We start from the raw sequence: 15,954 nt of genomic DNA, 5'->3' as shown, positions 1-15,954 counted from the left end.
TGACTCTGTATCGGCAGTACCAGAATTATATGTATTAACTTGTACCAAGGCGTTGATTTATTCTTTACAATAATTGGCTAATTGGATGATCTGTGATCAAAACCCAGTATTTTAGACTTGAGTGAGAAACCCTCAAGTAGAGACGAGGAAGCAGTTCGTTTCAATATGGAGGTTCAACGCGACTTATGATGAACATGATTTCATCGAAAACCTTTACATATTTACCTTAACAGTTCATTTTTTATATAATCAAGCAAAGGTAAATTAATTAATGGTACATTTGTATACCTACTTTCGGTTTCAGTATAGGCATATAGCAATGGTAATGATAAAATGAAAAATTCCCATGGTGTTGATAATTTTAGGCAAAATATTGGAGCCATGGGGCTATCAAACTGACTATCGATGAAGTATAATATTAGTGTAACATTAACTCAGTGTGATAAGGTATAGAGGTCGACAGGCATTAAGGCCGTTTACCTCATAGATGGGTTTTATTAGTTGGTTTAACGAAGTTACGTCATATAACCAGGGTCATGTAAGCAACACATAGCTTTATTGGTGGCTGAAAGCCAAGTACCCGGAAAATCAAAGTACTGACCAGCGGTCAGTAGCTGACAACTGCCCCACATTGGATTTGAAGTCACGATACCTAGGTGGACGGGCCTGTAGTATACATGTGAGGCTAAAACATAGCCACATGTGACTATAGAAAAGCAGGCGAAATGCTTCACTTGTTTACGTAAATGACTATATTTTTAGACTGAGTTACAACTACACATATTTATATGTAAAATGTACATGTATATCCATTTAATCAAAAATATCAAAAGATTTCTACATATATTTCATACACATATATGTAAAAAAAATCGATAAAAAAAGCCTGTGGAATTTGTTCTTTAAAAGTAATAATACAGTTGCCGGAATCTGCGTAAATAATATTTCAGTTTTATAATATGTATCGCGATGGTCAAGGTCAGAACACAAGATCACATGACTGTTTTGTACGCCAGCCTAGAATCTTCGTCGTTCCGGGTGTCGCTTCGAGAAAGTCAGACGTATTTTTAGGGTTTTTGTAAGAGTTAGACAGATTCTGAAACATGGCAACTATGAGAGGATCAGCTAGGCTCTTCAAAGCTCTCCGTCCATCGTTCTCTCAAGGTATATATGTTCATTCAGACGATACTGTCTCAGCTCGTGTCCTAGGCTAAATCCAGGCGAACACTCCAGGCAGCCATTGTCGACACATGTGTGTGGGAAGCCGGTTATCAGATTTTTGTGTCAGTCTGTTCATTTGAATGTTTATTTTACTTTTTGTTGTATATATGCATGTTTATATGCACTATGGTTTTATATGTAGTCGGTTTAGGGAGCTGTCGTTGTACATAATGCTATAAAAGTCAAAAGTTTTGATCAGAGCTCTGGCTGACCTCTGACCCCAAACCTTGATAAACAAGTCAACAAACGGTCATACATGTAGGCCTATGCAGTATCTATCTATAGTATGCGTTTCTATGTGTTTGTGTGATTTATGATTGGGAATTTGATATATATATATCGGCCTGACCGGTCTTTTTTTATCAGTCTAATTGACATTGTCCAATACCCTTTCCTTATATGAGTTTGGCGTAGTGATATCCCTGGTAGGCCCTATTTTGTAATTTTACATGTACTTTTACCTATGATTTTATTTATAAACGTGATAAAAGTTCTGCAGATGTGGTAATGATACTATCCTCAACAGAAAACCACTATATATATATACAATGTATACATGTACCGTTTGATGTACGTGACTGTCACGTACATATACTGGATCCAGCAGGGTCCGAGGACTACACTGTCACATACCATGATATTTACATGTGTCACACATGTAGCGTATACACATAATGTACGTGTGACTGTCATGTGGTACAATCATCAAGCCAATGTGTGGAATCGTAAATGTTATCTACTTCCATAGACATTGATTTGAAATGAAAAGATTGAAATCGCCTGGTTTTATTATTATGCAATGAACATAGCACTTCCAGGCAGCATAAATAGTATATTTATGTCTATATACATTGTACATGTTGTATATGTAGATGATAAAAATAGGTGGTACAGGTGAGCAGGATAGAGGATAGAGGGAGTATATATATGTGTGTGTGTGTGGGGGGGGGGGGGGGTTGCGGGGTTACACATAAACCTTATTATTAGGTTAAATTTTACGTGAATTTCAACTTTTTTTGGTGTTAATTTTATTAGAATGGATTATCTACGACGTTTTGAAAATAGTTTAAATAGATAAAATAGTAACTTTTAAGTGCTTTATGGCTTAAATGAAGTAGTTTTATTGATTTTAATTTGTTATCTAGACGACGGAAATGATATTGCACTGACATTGAGTGGAAACATGTATTTAGTTTATCTTATTCTCCGGCCCTTTTTAAGTAGAAGGACTCATAAGAAACAAAAAAAAAAAAAAAAAAAAAAAAAACCCTGTACACGGATCCGTCTGTTTGGCACATAGCTAGGGTGTTATAATACGGCAGTATTGGGAACTGGGAAGGCGGAGAGCGAGGAGAGTAGAAGAGGGAAAGTTCTTTCGTTATACGACATGTTAGATTCAATTATCATGTTCTCGATTATAAAAGCGAATCTAACTGTGTAAACATTTCCTGATTAAAGATACACATACCGAAAGGCGAAAGCCCAGACTTGATGTCCATTTGTGTGTTTGTATACAGGTGGGGATGCGGTCATATTCTAGGACGAAGGTGTTATCAAACAGCTGTAGATGTACGTGTATATAGTTAAATCTCCCTACTAACTAAGAGGAAATACTCTGTAACTAACATTAAATGAAACTGTTGGACCGTGACCTTGTTATATAAAGTCTTTCCAGGTGAACAGGCGACAGTGAAATTTTAAACTATACAAACAACTGAAGTCAGTGTGTACGATAGTACTGTCTAATTGACGCGTGCCCCGAAACGATATATATAGCGTGACGGCACGTAAAACTCTTCACTTCGGTCTAATCCGGCCTTTTCGTCAGGAAGAGCATCCCTTTCATACAAAATTGTCAAGTAACAGCTAGACTAGGAAATTGTACATGTAGTTTCTGCTCCTTTATTAGTACTTAGTGCAACTACGTAAATGAAGTGGAACGACTGGTCTGAACAAACACAGTATACTACCTATTATGAACAGGTTTTAAACTATTTGAAGCAAATTAGCAATGTATCAGTCTAACAAATTAGCAGGATGCCATGTTATTGCAAGCAGATCATCCACATACATACCACAGACTCCTAAAAGCATACTATACAAGCACACAACACACAGTCAACAAAAGAGGCAGTTATAGGCAATTGAACAGTATGAAACCAAGCAAAACAACAAGTCGATGAATTCACACGAGAACACAGTTTTGTGTTAGCCTATTTAATCATTCTCACGATTCTTAAGCTACATATTGTATATGAGTGAACTTGGTAAAGTATGTTGATGTGATAGACAATATGTTAAATGCTAATATCAGTTATTTTAAAAATATTTAATGAGTAATTATACATATATATACGAACACAACTGCACGGCCATAACTTGTAAAACTATTTTAAATTGAGATGGGGACATTTCGTTCTTCGTGTCACGACCACCCATACCTTCCAGAAGGAAGTTTTGGATCATGTTGCTATCCCACACAAGTCATATGTCTACAAAGAAGGTATTTTCCATAAAAAGTAGATGTACATGTTTATGTTTTTGAAAATTCCCGGTCAACTACTACTTTTTTGAGTATGACGATATGGTGTCGTTTTCCCAAACAGTCTGGCAAGTGGTCGAGAGCACGAGATGTAGAGCCAGGTTTATAATACAGTTGAATGGAAGTTCATCCAGTCATCTTAGTTGGAGTTACAGAGCTAGATCTAGAGAAATAATAGAAAATCGGACTGAGAAGGAGTGCCCATCGGTGGCTTCAGTTATGCCATTGTTAAAATGAACAACTTTCAAAATGTTACATTTAGAATATGAGGCACAGCAATGCATTTGAACGTTGTGGAGAATTGAGTTTAATTTAGTTTGATGTAACAAATGTACACGTATCATACAAGTCCTGATTACCGCACTGCTACCATACGATGCTGTAAGCGTACTGATGTCCAATGTATGGTGTTGGATGAAACAACGAAAGTTGCCGTAAACAGAGACCTGTTGCGTTCTAGTATCGTGCTCAGTCACTCAAGCTTGTCGTAGTGATAAGATAAAATGTTCGCCGACTAAAACGTACATGTATGAATGAGATAGGCTAGATCAATGTTTGCTGACCCATCACTGCCATCAGACGATACCACGGGTTTGGTTCAGATATTGGCACTAGACATCTCGTCCCTTGACATTATATACGGTCGGCAGTGATTACGGGACGTAACTAGTCTACGACAATGAGAAGTGATTAGCGCCAAATATCTTGCATCTCTTTAAACCAATTATGGAACTTATTTTTCTAAGACTGTATAACGTTTAGAATACCTGTTGATGCTGAACACCAAATAATGTACAAACAGTGATTATGGATGCGTTTAGATGGAGTGCTCTCAGTATATCTGGTAATACGTGTCGATCGGATGGAATTTTGCGCAAATGATTTCTAAATAACAAAGTTCCTTAACCTGAATGGAAGATGCATGTATTTTAATTATTGTATTGATAAAACAAACAACTTTAAGGGAGTTCAGACTATCATGTAATCAGGATTTAATAGCTTTTCCTCAATATCTGTAATAGCTCGACAGATTTGTCAAATAAGCCAGTTAGGTATTAGTAATAACTTTCAGTATATCACAAAAGCTGAGATTTGCAAATTGTTCAAAGCAGTATAAAGGATAATTTCGCTTTTGTATCGTGATGCAAGTAGACGAAACCAAATGGAAGACCAAATGTGTTTTAAGCCGAAACATAAAAAATGCATTTTGATTATTACAAAACATACACATTATCTATACTACTGACATAATCTGGACTTGCACGTCTTATCATTCAAGAATCGTTTAATTTCCAGGCCAGCGTCGGATGGTGAGCACTGGCAGTGGATCGAAGTCATGGCGCCCTCTGGTGCTCGGCGCAATGAGCGCCGGAGCGGGCGCTTTCGGAGTGTACAAGTACGCCGAGAGTCAGAGGAGCGTCCTCAAGGACATTCAGTCTATGGCGCCACAACCAGTTCACGCTGCCAACCTCCCAGAGGCTCAACCCTCGGTAAGGCAGCTTATGTCTGTAGGCATTATTATGTTTAAAGTGCTAATTAATTGATTCTAGTAGCGTAACATGTCTGCAGATTACATGTATGTTTAATGTATTGCACAAGAAACTCGAATGGCCAAAATTGCAAAACATACTGAAATATTATTCATGCATTTTCGCTCTTGTTTTTGGCTGACATGGCAATGAGAGTCTGTAACAAACTGATTAACATGCTGAGTTCATTTGTAAGTGAAAAGTAACAGTAACTTTCAGAAACAATATTGTGTGTAACAGGTATGGTCAGGTGGAAAGAACAATGCATTGTATTTGTGGATTCACCTGAAACCTAACGCTAACGTGAAGGAAGTAGCCAAGGTAGCCGCTAAGTTACAGAAGTATGTGGACCAGGTGGTGGACCCTAAAACTAAGGATGAGGATGACGAAGTGCTGGCTGGAGTCGGGTTTGGACCCAACTTCTATAAACAGGTACAGTTTTGCTGAAATGCTTGATATAATGTCTGCAAACATAAAAATCACATTTGTTTTGTTTCTGCGTAATTTTATCAACCAGTTGGAGTTTGATCTCTGCTAGGAACATGTCGGGGAAAAGAATATTTACTTTTAAAGCTCCCTGTGAACATTCTATAATTCTGAGATCTAGCAGTTGACTCCATACTGGTATATAACATACTGTGTGACAACGGTTAGGCTATGAGGTGTTCTATTGAAGTGCTGCTAATGTTGCTCCATGTCTAATATCATCAGTCATTCTGTGTTATACATTTCTATCAAATACAAATGCAGCTTTACTAATCGTTTTTGATAAAAAAAAGGTTGACAGCTAAAAGCGGTAGTTTGTGCCTTTTTGTAGGTTGGAGGAAATGTAAAACAAGACTTCACATTCGCCCACAGGAAGGGAACACTGGGAGACATGCCCAGCTCAGGTAGGTTCATCCAGCACTGGGAGACATGCCTATATCAGGTAGGTTCATCCAGCACTGGGAGACATGCCTATATCAGGTAGGTACATCCAGCACTGGGAGACATGCCTAGATCAGGTAGGTACATCCAGCACTGGGAGACATGCCTAGATCAGGTAGGTTCATCCAGCACTGGGAGACATGCCTAGATCAGGTAGGTACATCCAACACTGGGAGACATGCCTAGATCAGGTAGGTTCATCCAGCACTGGGAGACATGCCTAGATCAGGTAGGTACATCCAACACTGGGAGACATGCCCAGCTCAGGTAGGTACATCCAGTACTGGGAGACATGCCCAGCTCAGGTAGGTACATCCAGCACTGGGAGACATGCCTAGCTCAGGTAGGTACATCCAGCACTGGGAGACATGCCTAGATCAGGTAGGTACATCCAACACTGGGAGACATGCCCAGCTCAGGTAGGTACATCCAGCACTGGGAGACATGCCTAGATCAGATAGGTTCATCCAGCACTGGGAGACATGCCCAGCTCAGGTAGTTTCATCCAGCACTTACAGACATGCCTAGATTAGGTAGGTACATCCAACACTGGGAGAAATGCCCAGCTTAGGTAGGTACATCCAGTGCTGGGAGACATGCCTAGATCAGGTAGGTACATCCAGCACTGGGAGACATGCCTAGATCAGGTAGGTACATCCAGCACTGGGAGACATGCCTAGATCAGATAGGTTCATCCAGCACCGGGAGACATGCCTAGCTTAGGTAGGTACATCCAGCACTGGGAGACATGCCTAGATCAGGTAGGTACATCAAGCACTGGGAGTTATGCCTAGATCAGGTAGGTACATCCAGCACTGGGAGACATGTCTAGATCAGATAGGTTCATCCAGCACTGGGAGACATGCCCAGCTCAGGTAGTTTCATCCAGCACTTACAGACATGCCTAGATTAGGTAAGTACATCCAACACTGGGAGAAATGCCCAGCTTAGGTAGGTACATCCAGTGCTGGGAGACATGCCTAGATCAGGTAGGTACATCCGGTGCTGGGAGACATGCTAGCTCAGGTAGGTACATCCAGCACTGGGAGACATGCCTAGATCAGGTAGGTACATCCAGCACTGGGAGACATGCCTAGATCAGGTAGGTTCATCCAGCACTGGGAGACATGCCTAGATCAGGTAGGTACATCCAACACTGGGAGACATGCCCAGCTCAGGTAGGTACATCCAGTACTGGGAGACATGCCCAGCTCAGGTAGGTTCATCCAGCACTGGGAGACATGCCTAGATCAGGTAGGTACATCCAACACTGGGAGACATGCCCAGCTCAGGTAGGTACATCCAGTACTGGGAGACATGCCCAGCTCAGGTAGGTACATCCAGCCCTGGGAGACATGCCCAGCTCAGGTAGGTACATTCAGCACCGGGAGACATGCCTAGCTCAGATAGGTTACCAACACTGGGAGACATGCCCAGCTCTGGTAGGTACAACCAGCACTGGGAGACATGCCTAGATCAGGTAGGTACATCCAGCCCTAGGAGACAAGCCCAGCTCAGGTAGGTACATTCAGCACTGGGAGACATGCCCAGCTCTGGTAGGTATATTCAACACTGGGAGACATGCCCAGCTCAGGTAGATACATGTACATTCAGAACTTGGAGACATGCCTAGATCAGGTAGGTACATCCAGCGCTGTGAGACATGCCCAGCTCTGTAAATTCATGTCCTCTGTCACCTGTTAGCTACAATGACAAATTTTATCATATCTGTCACATGTTAGCTAAAATGACAAAACATTATCTCGTCTGTCACATAGTAGCTACCATGAAAACTTTATCACATGTTAGCTACATTGATAAAAATTTATCTCCTCTGTCACATGTTAGCTAAAATGACAAACTTAATATCGTGTGTCACATGTTAGAGCTACAATAGCAAACTTTATCTCACCTGCAACATGTTAGCTACAATGATAAACTTTATCTCACCTATCACATGTTAGCTACAATGGCAAACTTTATCTCATCTGTCATATATTAGCTTAAATGACAAAACATTATCTCGTCTGTCACATAGTAGCTACCATGAAAACTTTATCACATGTTAGCTACATTGATAAAACTTTATCTCGTCTGTCACATGTTAGCTAAAATGACAAACTTAATATCGTGTGTCACATGTTAGAGCTACAATAGCAAACTTTATCTCACTGCGACATGTTAGCTACAATGACATTTTATCTCGTCTGTCACATGTTAGCTACAATGACATTTTATCTCATCTGTCACATGTTAGCTACAATGACATTTTATCTCGTCTGTCACATGTTAGCTACAATGACATTTTATCTCATCTGTCACATGTTAGCTACAATGACAAAAATTTATCTCGTCTGTCACATGTTAGCTACAATGACAAACTTAATATCGTGTGTCACATGTTAGAGCTACAATGACAAACCTTTATCTCACTGCGACATGTTAGCTACAATGACACTTTATCTCGTCTGTCACATGTTAGCTACAATGACACTTTATCTCGTCTGTCACATGTTAGCTACAATGCCAAATTTTATCTCGTCTGTCACATGTTAGCTACAATGACATTTTATCTCGTCTGTCACATGTTAGCTACAATGACACTTTATCTCGTCTGTCACATGTTAGCTACAATGACAAATTTTATCTCATCTGTCACATGTTAGCTACAATGCCAAAATTTATCTCGTCTGTCACATGTTAGAGCTACAATGACAAACCTTTATCTCACTGCGACATGTTAGCTACAATGACAAAACTTTATCTCCTCTGTCACATGTTAGCTAAAATGACAAAACATTATCTCGTCTGTCACATAGTAGCTACCATGAAAACTTTATCACATGTTAGCTACAATGATAAACTTTATTACGTCTGTCACATGTTAGCTACAATGACAAACTTTATCTCGTCTGTCACATGTTAGCTACAATGATAAACTTTATTACGTCTGTCACATGTTAGCTACAATGATAAAACTTTATCTCCTCTGTCACATGTTAGCTACAATGATAAACTTTATTACGTCTGTCACATGTTAGCTACAATGACAAACTTTATCTCGTCTGTCACATGTTAGCTACAATGATAAACTTTATTACGTCTGTCACATGTTAGCTACAATGACAAAATTTTATCTCCTCTGTCAAATGTTAGCTACAATGACAAAATTTTATCTCGTCTGTCACATGTTAGCTACAATGATAAACTTTATTACGTCTGTCACATGTTAGCTACAATGACAAAATTTTCTCTCGTCTGTCACATGTTAGCTACAATGACAAAACTTTATCTCCTCTGTCACATGTTAGCTACAATGACAAAATTTTATCTCGTCTGTCACATGTTAGCTTCAATGATAAACTTTATTACGTCTGTCACATGTTAGCTACAATGACACTTTATCTCATCTGTCACATGTTAGCTACAATGACATTTTATCTCATCTGTCACATGTTAGCTACAATGACAAACTTTATCTCATCTGTCACATGTTAGCTACAATGACATTTTATCTCGTCTGTCACATGTTAGCTACAATGACATTTTATCTCATCTGTCACATGTTAGCTACAATGACATTTTATCTCATCTGTCACATGTTAGCTACAATGACATTTTATCTCATCTGTCACATGTTAGCTACAATGACATTTTATCTCATCTGTCACATGTTAGCTACAATGACACTACAATGACAAACTTTATCTCACCTATCACATGTTAGCTACAATGACAAAACTTTATCTCATCTGTCACATGTTAGCTACAATGATAAACTTTATCTCGTCTGTCACATGTTAGCTACAATGACAAAATTTTATCTCGTCTGTCACATGTTAGCTACAATGATAAACTTTATTACGTCTGTCACATGTTAGCTACAATGATAAACTTTATTACGTCTGTCACATGTTAGCTACAATGACAAAACTTTATCTCCTCTGTCACATGTTAGCTACAATGACAAAATTTTATCTCGTCTGTCACATGTTAGCTACAATGACAAAACTTTATCTCATCTGTCACATGTTAGCTACAATGATAAACTTTATCTCATCTGTCACATGTTAGCTACAATGATAAACTTTATTACGTCTGTCACATGTTAGCTACAATGATAAACTTTATTACGTCTGTCACATGTTAGCTACAATGATAAACTTTATTACGTCTGTCACATGTTAGCTACAATGACAAAATTTTATCTCGTCTGTCACATGTTAGCTACAATGATAAACTTTATTACGTCTGTCACATGTTAGCTACAATGACATTTTATCTCATCTGTCACATGTTAGCTACAATGACAAAACTTTATCTCATCTGTCACATGTTAGCTACAATGATAAATTTTATTACGTCTGTCACATGTTAGCTACAATGATAAACTTTATTACGTCTGTCACATGTTAGCTACAATGACAAAACATTATCTCATCTGTCACATGTTAGCTACAATGACAAACTTGATCTCATCTGTCACATGTTAGCTACAATGACATTTTATCTCATCTGTCACATGTTAGCTACAATGACATTTTATCTCATCTGTCACATGTTAGCTACAATGACATTTTATCTCATCTGTCACATGTTAGCTACAATGACATTTTATCTCATCTGTCACATGTTAGCTACAATGACATTTTATCTCATCTGTCACATGTTATGTATAATGACACTTTATCTCATGTTAAATGTCAAATGTTACATGTTTTCCTGTACAGGTGGTGACGTGTTTTTCCACGCCAAGTGTAACACCCAGAGTAAGTTGTTTGAACTGGCCCATCTGCTGATGAGAAGTTTGCCTGCCGACTGTGTGGACAGTGCTGAGGACATCTACAGCTTTGTTTACAAGAATGGTCGTGACCTTTCAGGCTTCATCGATGGTAATGCTTCTTTTATATTAGTTTTTTGCAAGTCTTGTAGAACAGAATGAAAACATAAAGGAATTCTGCATAAATTGCAGAAATAAACTTTTTATGGTACGTTCTCGCACAAAATGAACAACTTTTAATAATGAAATTTGAAAAAAAAGCTTGCAACGTTTCTATCGATTTTAATTCCTGGTCATTTATCACTGTTCATATTATGATCAATGTCACAATGGACATACATGTATGATAATAGTTATATTATAAACAAAATATGTATAACTGAGATTGCTCATGAATATGGTCAGATCTCTGTTTAGTAGACTACTATTGGGCGCTTAATATGATAAGAATGTTGTCAAAGAAATGCATGACGGAAACAATGCATTCCAAAATTTGCATGAGTGTTGCAAGTTATTGTTGTGAATACATGCCTAATATTAATACTATTAATTGTTGGTATTTTTGTTTGTCTACACAGGTGATGATGGTATTTTTGTTTGTCTACACAGGTACAGAGAACCCTGCTGATGATGTTATTTTTGTTTGTCTACACAGGTACAGAGAACCCTGCTGATGATGATATTTTTGTTTGTCTACACAGGTACAGAGAACCCTGCTGATGATGTTATTTTTGTTTGTCTACACAGGTACAGAGAACCCTGCTGATGATGATATTTTTGTTTGTCTACACAGGTACAGAGAACCCTGCTGATGATGTTATTTTTGTTTGTCTACACAGGTACAGAGAACCCTGCTGATGATGTTATTTTTGTTTGTCTACACAGGTACAGAGAACCCTGCTGATGATGATATTTTTGTTTGTCTACACAGGTACAGAGAACCCTGCTGATGATGTTATTTTTGTTTGTCTACACAGGTACAGAGAACCCTGCTGATGATGTTATTTTTGTTTGTCTACACAGGTACAGAGAACCCTGCTGATGATGTTATTTTTGTTTGTCTACACAGGTACAGAGAACCCTGCTGATGATGTTATTTTTGTTTGTCTACACAGGTACAGAGAACCCTGCTGATGATGTTATTTTTGTTTGTCTACACAGGTACAGAGAACCCTGCTGATGATGATATTTTTGTTTGTCTACACAGGTACAGAGAACCCTGCTGATGATGTTATTTTTGTTTGTCTACACAGGTACAGAGAACCCTGCTGATGATGTTATTTTTGTTTGTCTACACAGGTACAGTGAACCCTGCTGATGATGTTATTTTTGTTTGTCTACACAGGTACAGAGAACCCTGCTGATGATGAGTCTCGCCAGAACGTGGCTGTCGAGCCAGGAACAGGTGGTAGTTATGTGGTAGGTTGGTTATAAGGATTTACTGCGATTTTATACTGGTTTATTGAGGTATAAACCTCAAAATTGTCTTCAGACAAATCTTGTTAACTGCATAGCAGAAGGAAATGGAATGCATATGAAGAGAATGAATCGTGGAGCCCAAATTGTGGGAACCCATCTTTAAGAAGTCATGAATGCATTTAATGGTATGAATATTTGTTAAGGTTGAACCAATCAAGAATTTCAAAGTAAATACAACTCCTGTACAAAGAAATAGTAACTACTTCCATCATTGCGTTATATTTTTCGATTGAGCAACTTTATTTACATGTATTTAAAAATTCAAAACTATGTATTTTCAGATCACACAGAAATGGATCCATCAGTTCAATGTTATTGACAATGAAAAAGGTACACGTATACTTTTTATCCCCAGGAAAACCTGGCTCTTTAAGGTTTGAATGGTGTTGTCTGTTAGCAAAGTTTACATAATAATTGTGGCCATTATCTAGCGTTGTATTGAACACCCGACAAGGAAACTATTACCAATTGGTGAAGGATTGTGAAGCAATAAGAATAAAAGGAAAGACTGAATGATAGATATATATAGGTGGACAAATACTGATTTCACTACAACATCTATGTTCACCCTTATAAACAGACAACAGTAAATGTGGAATGTATAACAGTTATAAAGAGTCGGACATCTACAATTTTGATAATAACATTCACTTTATAAATAGAAGATATCATTTCATATAAAACAAGCCTGTTTTCTACCTACAGACAAGAACATGGAGGCTTGGGTTGGCAGGTCCCGCCCAGACAGCATGGAGCTGAGTAGGAAGTCCATCACATCTCATGTGGCCAGAATGACTGGAGGTAGGTTGTTGACCAAAGGGACAAACCTAAGGATAGGCTGTTAGTATACAGTTGTTGACTGAGGTTGAGGGCAACAGATGTTTGTTGCCCGAAAACCCAGTTGATAACTGTTTTGTTTTACTCCATTGTGCCTTCACTCCGGTCCAACAGCACATTTTGATAATAGATTTTAACAGTTCTTTGGACCTCTCGACGGAGCAGTTCATTTATTGGCATTTTTGTCGTCAATAGAGAAAATATTTCAAAAGGGTATAACAATACATACTGTTAGGGGACTTGTCTTAAAACCATAGACGTTTACTTGCTTAGTATTCAAATTCTAACTTACAATGTGAATGTACTTTTTGGTAAACTTACAATGTGAATGTGCTTTTCGGTAATTGTTCTGTAAAAATTGTTCCGTAATACCAGTTACCTGTTAGTTGTTACCTTCGATTACATCAACACATTGTTGAAGTTTGATCTTAACTAGTGTATTGAACAATAAGGTTAACACTAAGATATATAGATGTCCATGACGTCAAGCCAGATAGAAATAAGGAGTCACAAGGACTTTCTATATCTCATTTTACATTTTAAATATGGCTTTTTTACATGACCAATGCCATAATTATGTATTGGTATTAATTAAAAGTCACTTATTTTATAAAACGTAAACAAAACAATCTACAAAACAATTGAAATTATTGATACTAACTGGTGTGTTCATTATCACTTTCACTACAGGAAATGCATATAACCAGAAGAAGAAGTTCGAGATGGTCCGACAGTCGATGCCTTTCGGAACAGTAACAGGCGGTGCTGGTCTCTTTTTCATTGGATACTGTGCTTCCCCAGACAATTTGAATTTCATGATTGATCGTATGGTTGGAGCCGGAGGTGATGGACATTCCGACGACATTATGAGGCTGACAAAGAACGTAAAGGGAACATACTGGTACTTCCCCGGGGTAGGGGAGCTCAGCAAGTTAGCCTAAACCGGGACTGATTTCGTTTGATGGACTGAATCTGCTGACTATTAATATCGAGAGTTTACGATCAGGAATACTTCATCCTCGAGTACTGTAACATAAACTACGGAATGGAATAGTGATATAATTACGTACACTTTGCTGTTTGATATGAGTTGTGTGATGTAAATGGAAACACCTAACGTGTAGTGCAGCCAAAATGCTGATTATGTTTTCAATTAACAATATAAAAGCATTTATGACAAACATTTACGACGACGGAAGTTTGAATAGCAATCAGATTACTACATTGATATATATATATTTTGTTATAGAGGATCATGTTTTCATAGAGATATATTGTGATAATATTCACAAATTCTTTAATGTAATTAAAGTATTTGGGAACTCCCAGGTGTTTGCGTTGATTTATGTGTGTTACGACACAGGTGTTTGTGTTGATTTATGTGTGTTACGACATTAGAATTGTGCTTGATTGGCCACCAGACCACCTCCGACAGTAGAATTGTGCTTGATTGGCCACCAGACCACCTCCGACAGTAGACTTGTACTTGATTGGCCACCAGACCACCTCCGACAGTAGAATTGTGCTTGATTGGCCACCAGACCACCTCCGACAGTAGAATTGTGCTTGATTGGCCACCAGACCACCGCCGACAGTAGAATTGTACTTGATTGGCCACCAGACCACCGCCGACAGTAGACTTGTGCTTGATTGGCCACCAGACCACCGCCGACAGTAGAATTGTGCTTGATTGGCCACCAGACCACCGCCGACAGAACGCTATGGTAGTGATGTTGAATCGTGTATTTGTGTGTCTAATTAACACAAAGTACATATGAGTAAACATGTCTTTTTGCCCTCCCCCATTTTCGCCGAGTGAAATGTTCTAAAAATGCACATTTGAAAGAAAAAAGAGTCCTGTACATTTTTGTAATTTATTTTAGAAAAATTTTCCGGCGCATTTCCTAAAACAAAATATTGACGACCTTTGCCCCCTTATTACGTTTTATCTTCCTACGCAACTGTATATTTTTTTCTTTTTCTCTTGTATAATTTTTTTTATATAATAATTTAAAGATGCTCCACTGCCGACAGAGTATAAATGGTACCCATTATTTGAACCATAATTTGTGTTTAATCGTGTATACATATATGTCTAATTAACAGAAATAATAATTTAAAATAATTTATTTTGCTCTCGGTGCAAGCGCAAATAGTACTGCATTCCATATAGGACATAGTGCCACGCATTTTTTCCGGGATGCAATAAATTATTTTTAATATTTTTATCTTGAAGAAAAATTAGACAGCAATTTAAAAATTTTTAATGGTGGTAATGGTGTAAAGTAAGTAACTTTGGGAACTGAAGAAAAAACACTAAATCGTCTGCTCTTGTTTTTTAGCACGATGGTAGCTCCATCGTAGCTTATAGCATACTCCCTAGTTTTGAAAATCACCTTGTGAACAGGATATCTCCAGTTATACACCATTAACAGCTATGAAATTTGGCACAGACATGTAGTTATAGATAAGGACAGAACTGATAAAAACTTGGCGACAAACAGACATAAACTGTATTTTTGAGGAATTAAAATATATTTCATTCCTTCTTTGTCTATAGTAATATTTAAATGAGAAACACAATGCATTATGGGAAATTATATGGCCGACGGTACCACTTCATACAAAATAAATATAGT

At 38.1% G+C, this 15,954-nt stretch overlaps 1 protein-coding gene across 1 annotated transcript; it reads left to right on the top strand.

The window, feature by feature from the left end:
• Positions 1-990: 990 nt before the first annotated feature.
• Positions 991-14,640, top strand: LOC138334673 (dye-decolorizing peroxidase YfeX-like). Its single transcript, XM_069283333.1, has 9 exons — positions 991-1,164; positions 5,060-5,253; positions 5,533-5,724; positions 6,110-6,182; positions 10,950-11,111; positions 12,345-12,418; positions 12,760-12,808; positions 13,184-13,279; positions 14,006-14,640. The coding sequence occupies exons 1-9, from the start codon at positions 1,104-1,106 to the stop codon at positions 14,254-14,256; spliced, it is 1,152 nt and encodes a 383-aa protein (XP_069139434.1). The 5' UTR covers positions 991-1,103; the 3' UTR covers positions 14,257-14,640.
• The last annotated feature ends 1,314 nt before the right edge of the window (positions 14,641-15,954 follow it).

Source organism: Argopecten irradians, chromosome 11 (assembly GCF_041381155.1).
Source record: "Argopecten irradians isolate NY chromosome 11, Ai_NY, whole genome shotgun sequence".
Taxonomy (NCBI): Eukaryota; Metazoa; Mollusca; class Bivalvia; order Pectinida; family Pectinidae; genus Argopecten; species Argopecten irradians.
Note: the sequence above shows the minus strand (reverse complement) of the source record. Positions and strands in the feature narration are given on the sequence as shown.

Coding starts and splice junctions, on each gene's coding strand:
- LOC138334673 (XM_069283333.1), top strand. CDS start 1,104: ATGGCAACTATGAGAGGATCAGCTAGGCTCTTCAAAGCTCTCCGTCCA. Junction 5,254..5,532: donor TCCCAGAGGCTCAACCCTCG/GTAAGGCAGCTT, acceptor TGTGTGTAACAG/GTATGGTCAGGTGGAAAGAA. Junction 5,725..6,109: donor GACCCAACTTCTATAAACAG/GTACAGTTTTGC, acceptor GCCTTTTTGTAG/GTTGGAGGAAATGTAAAACA.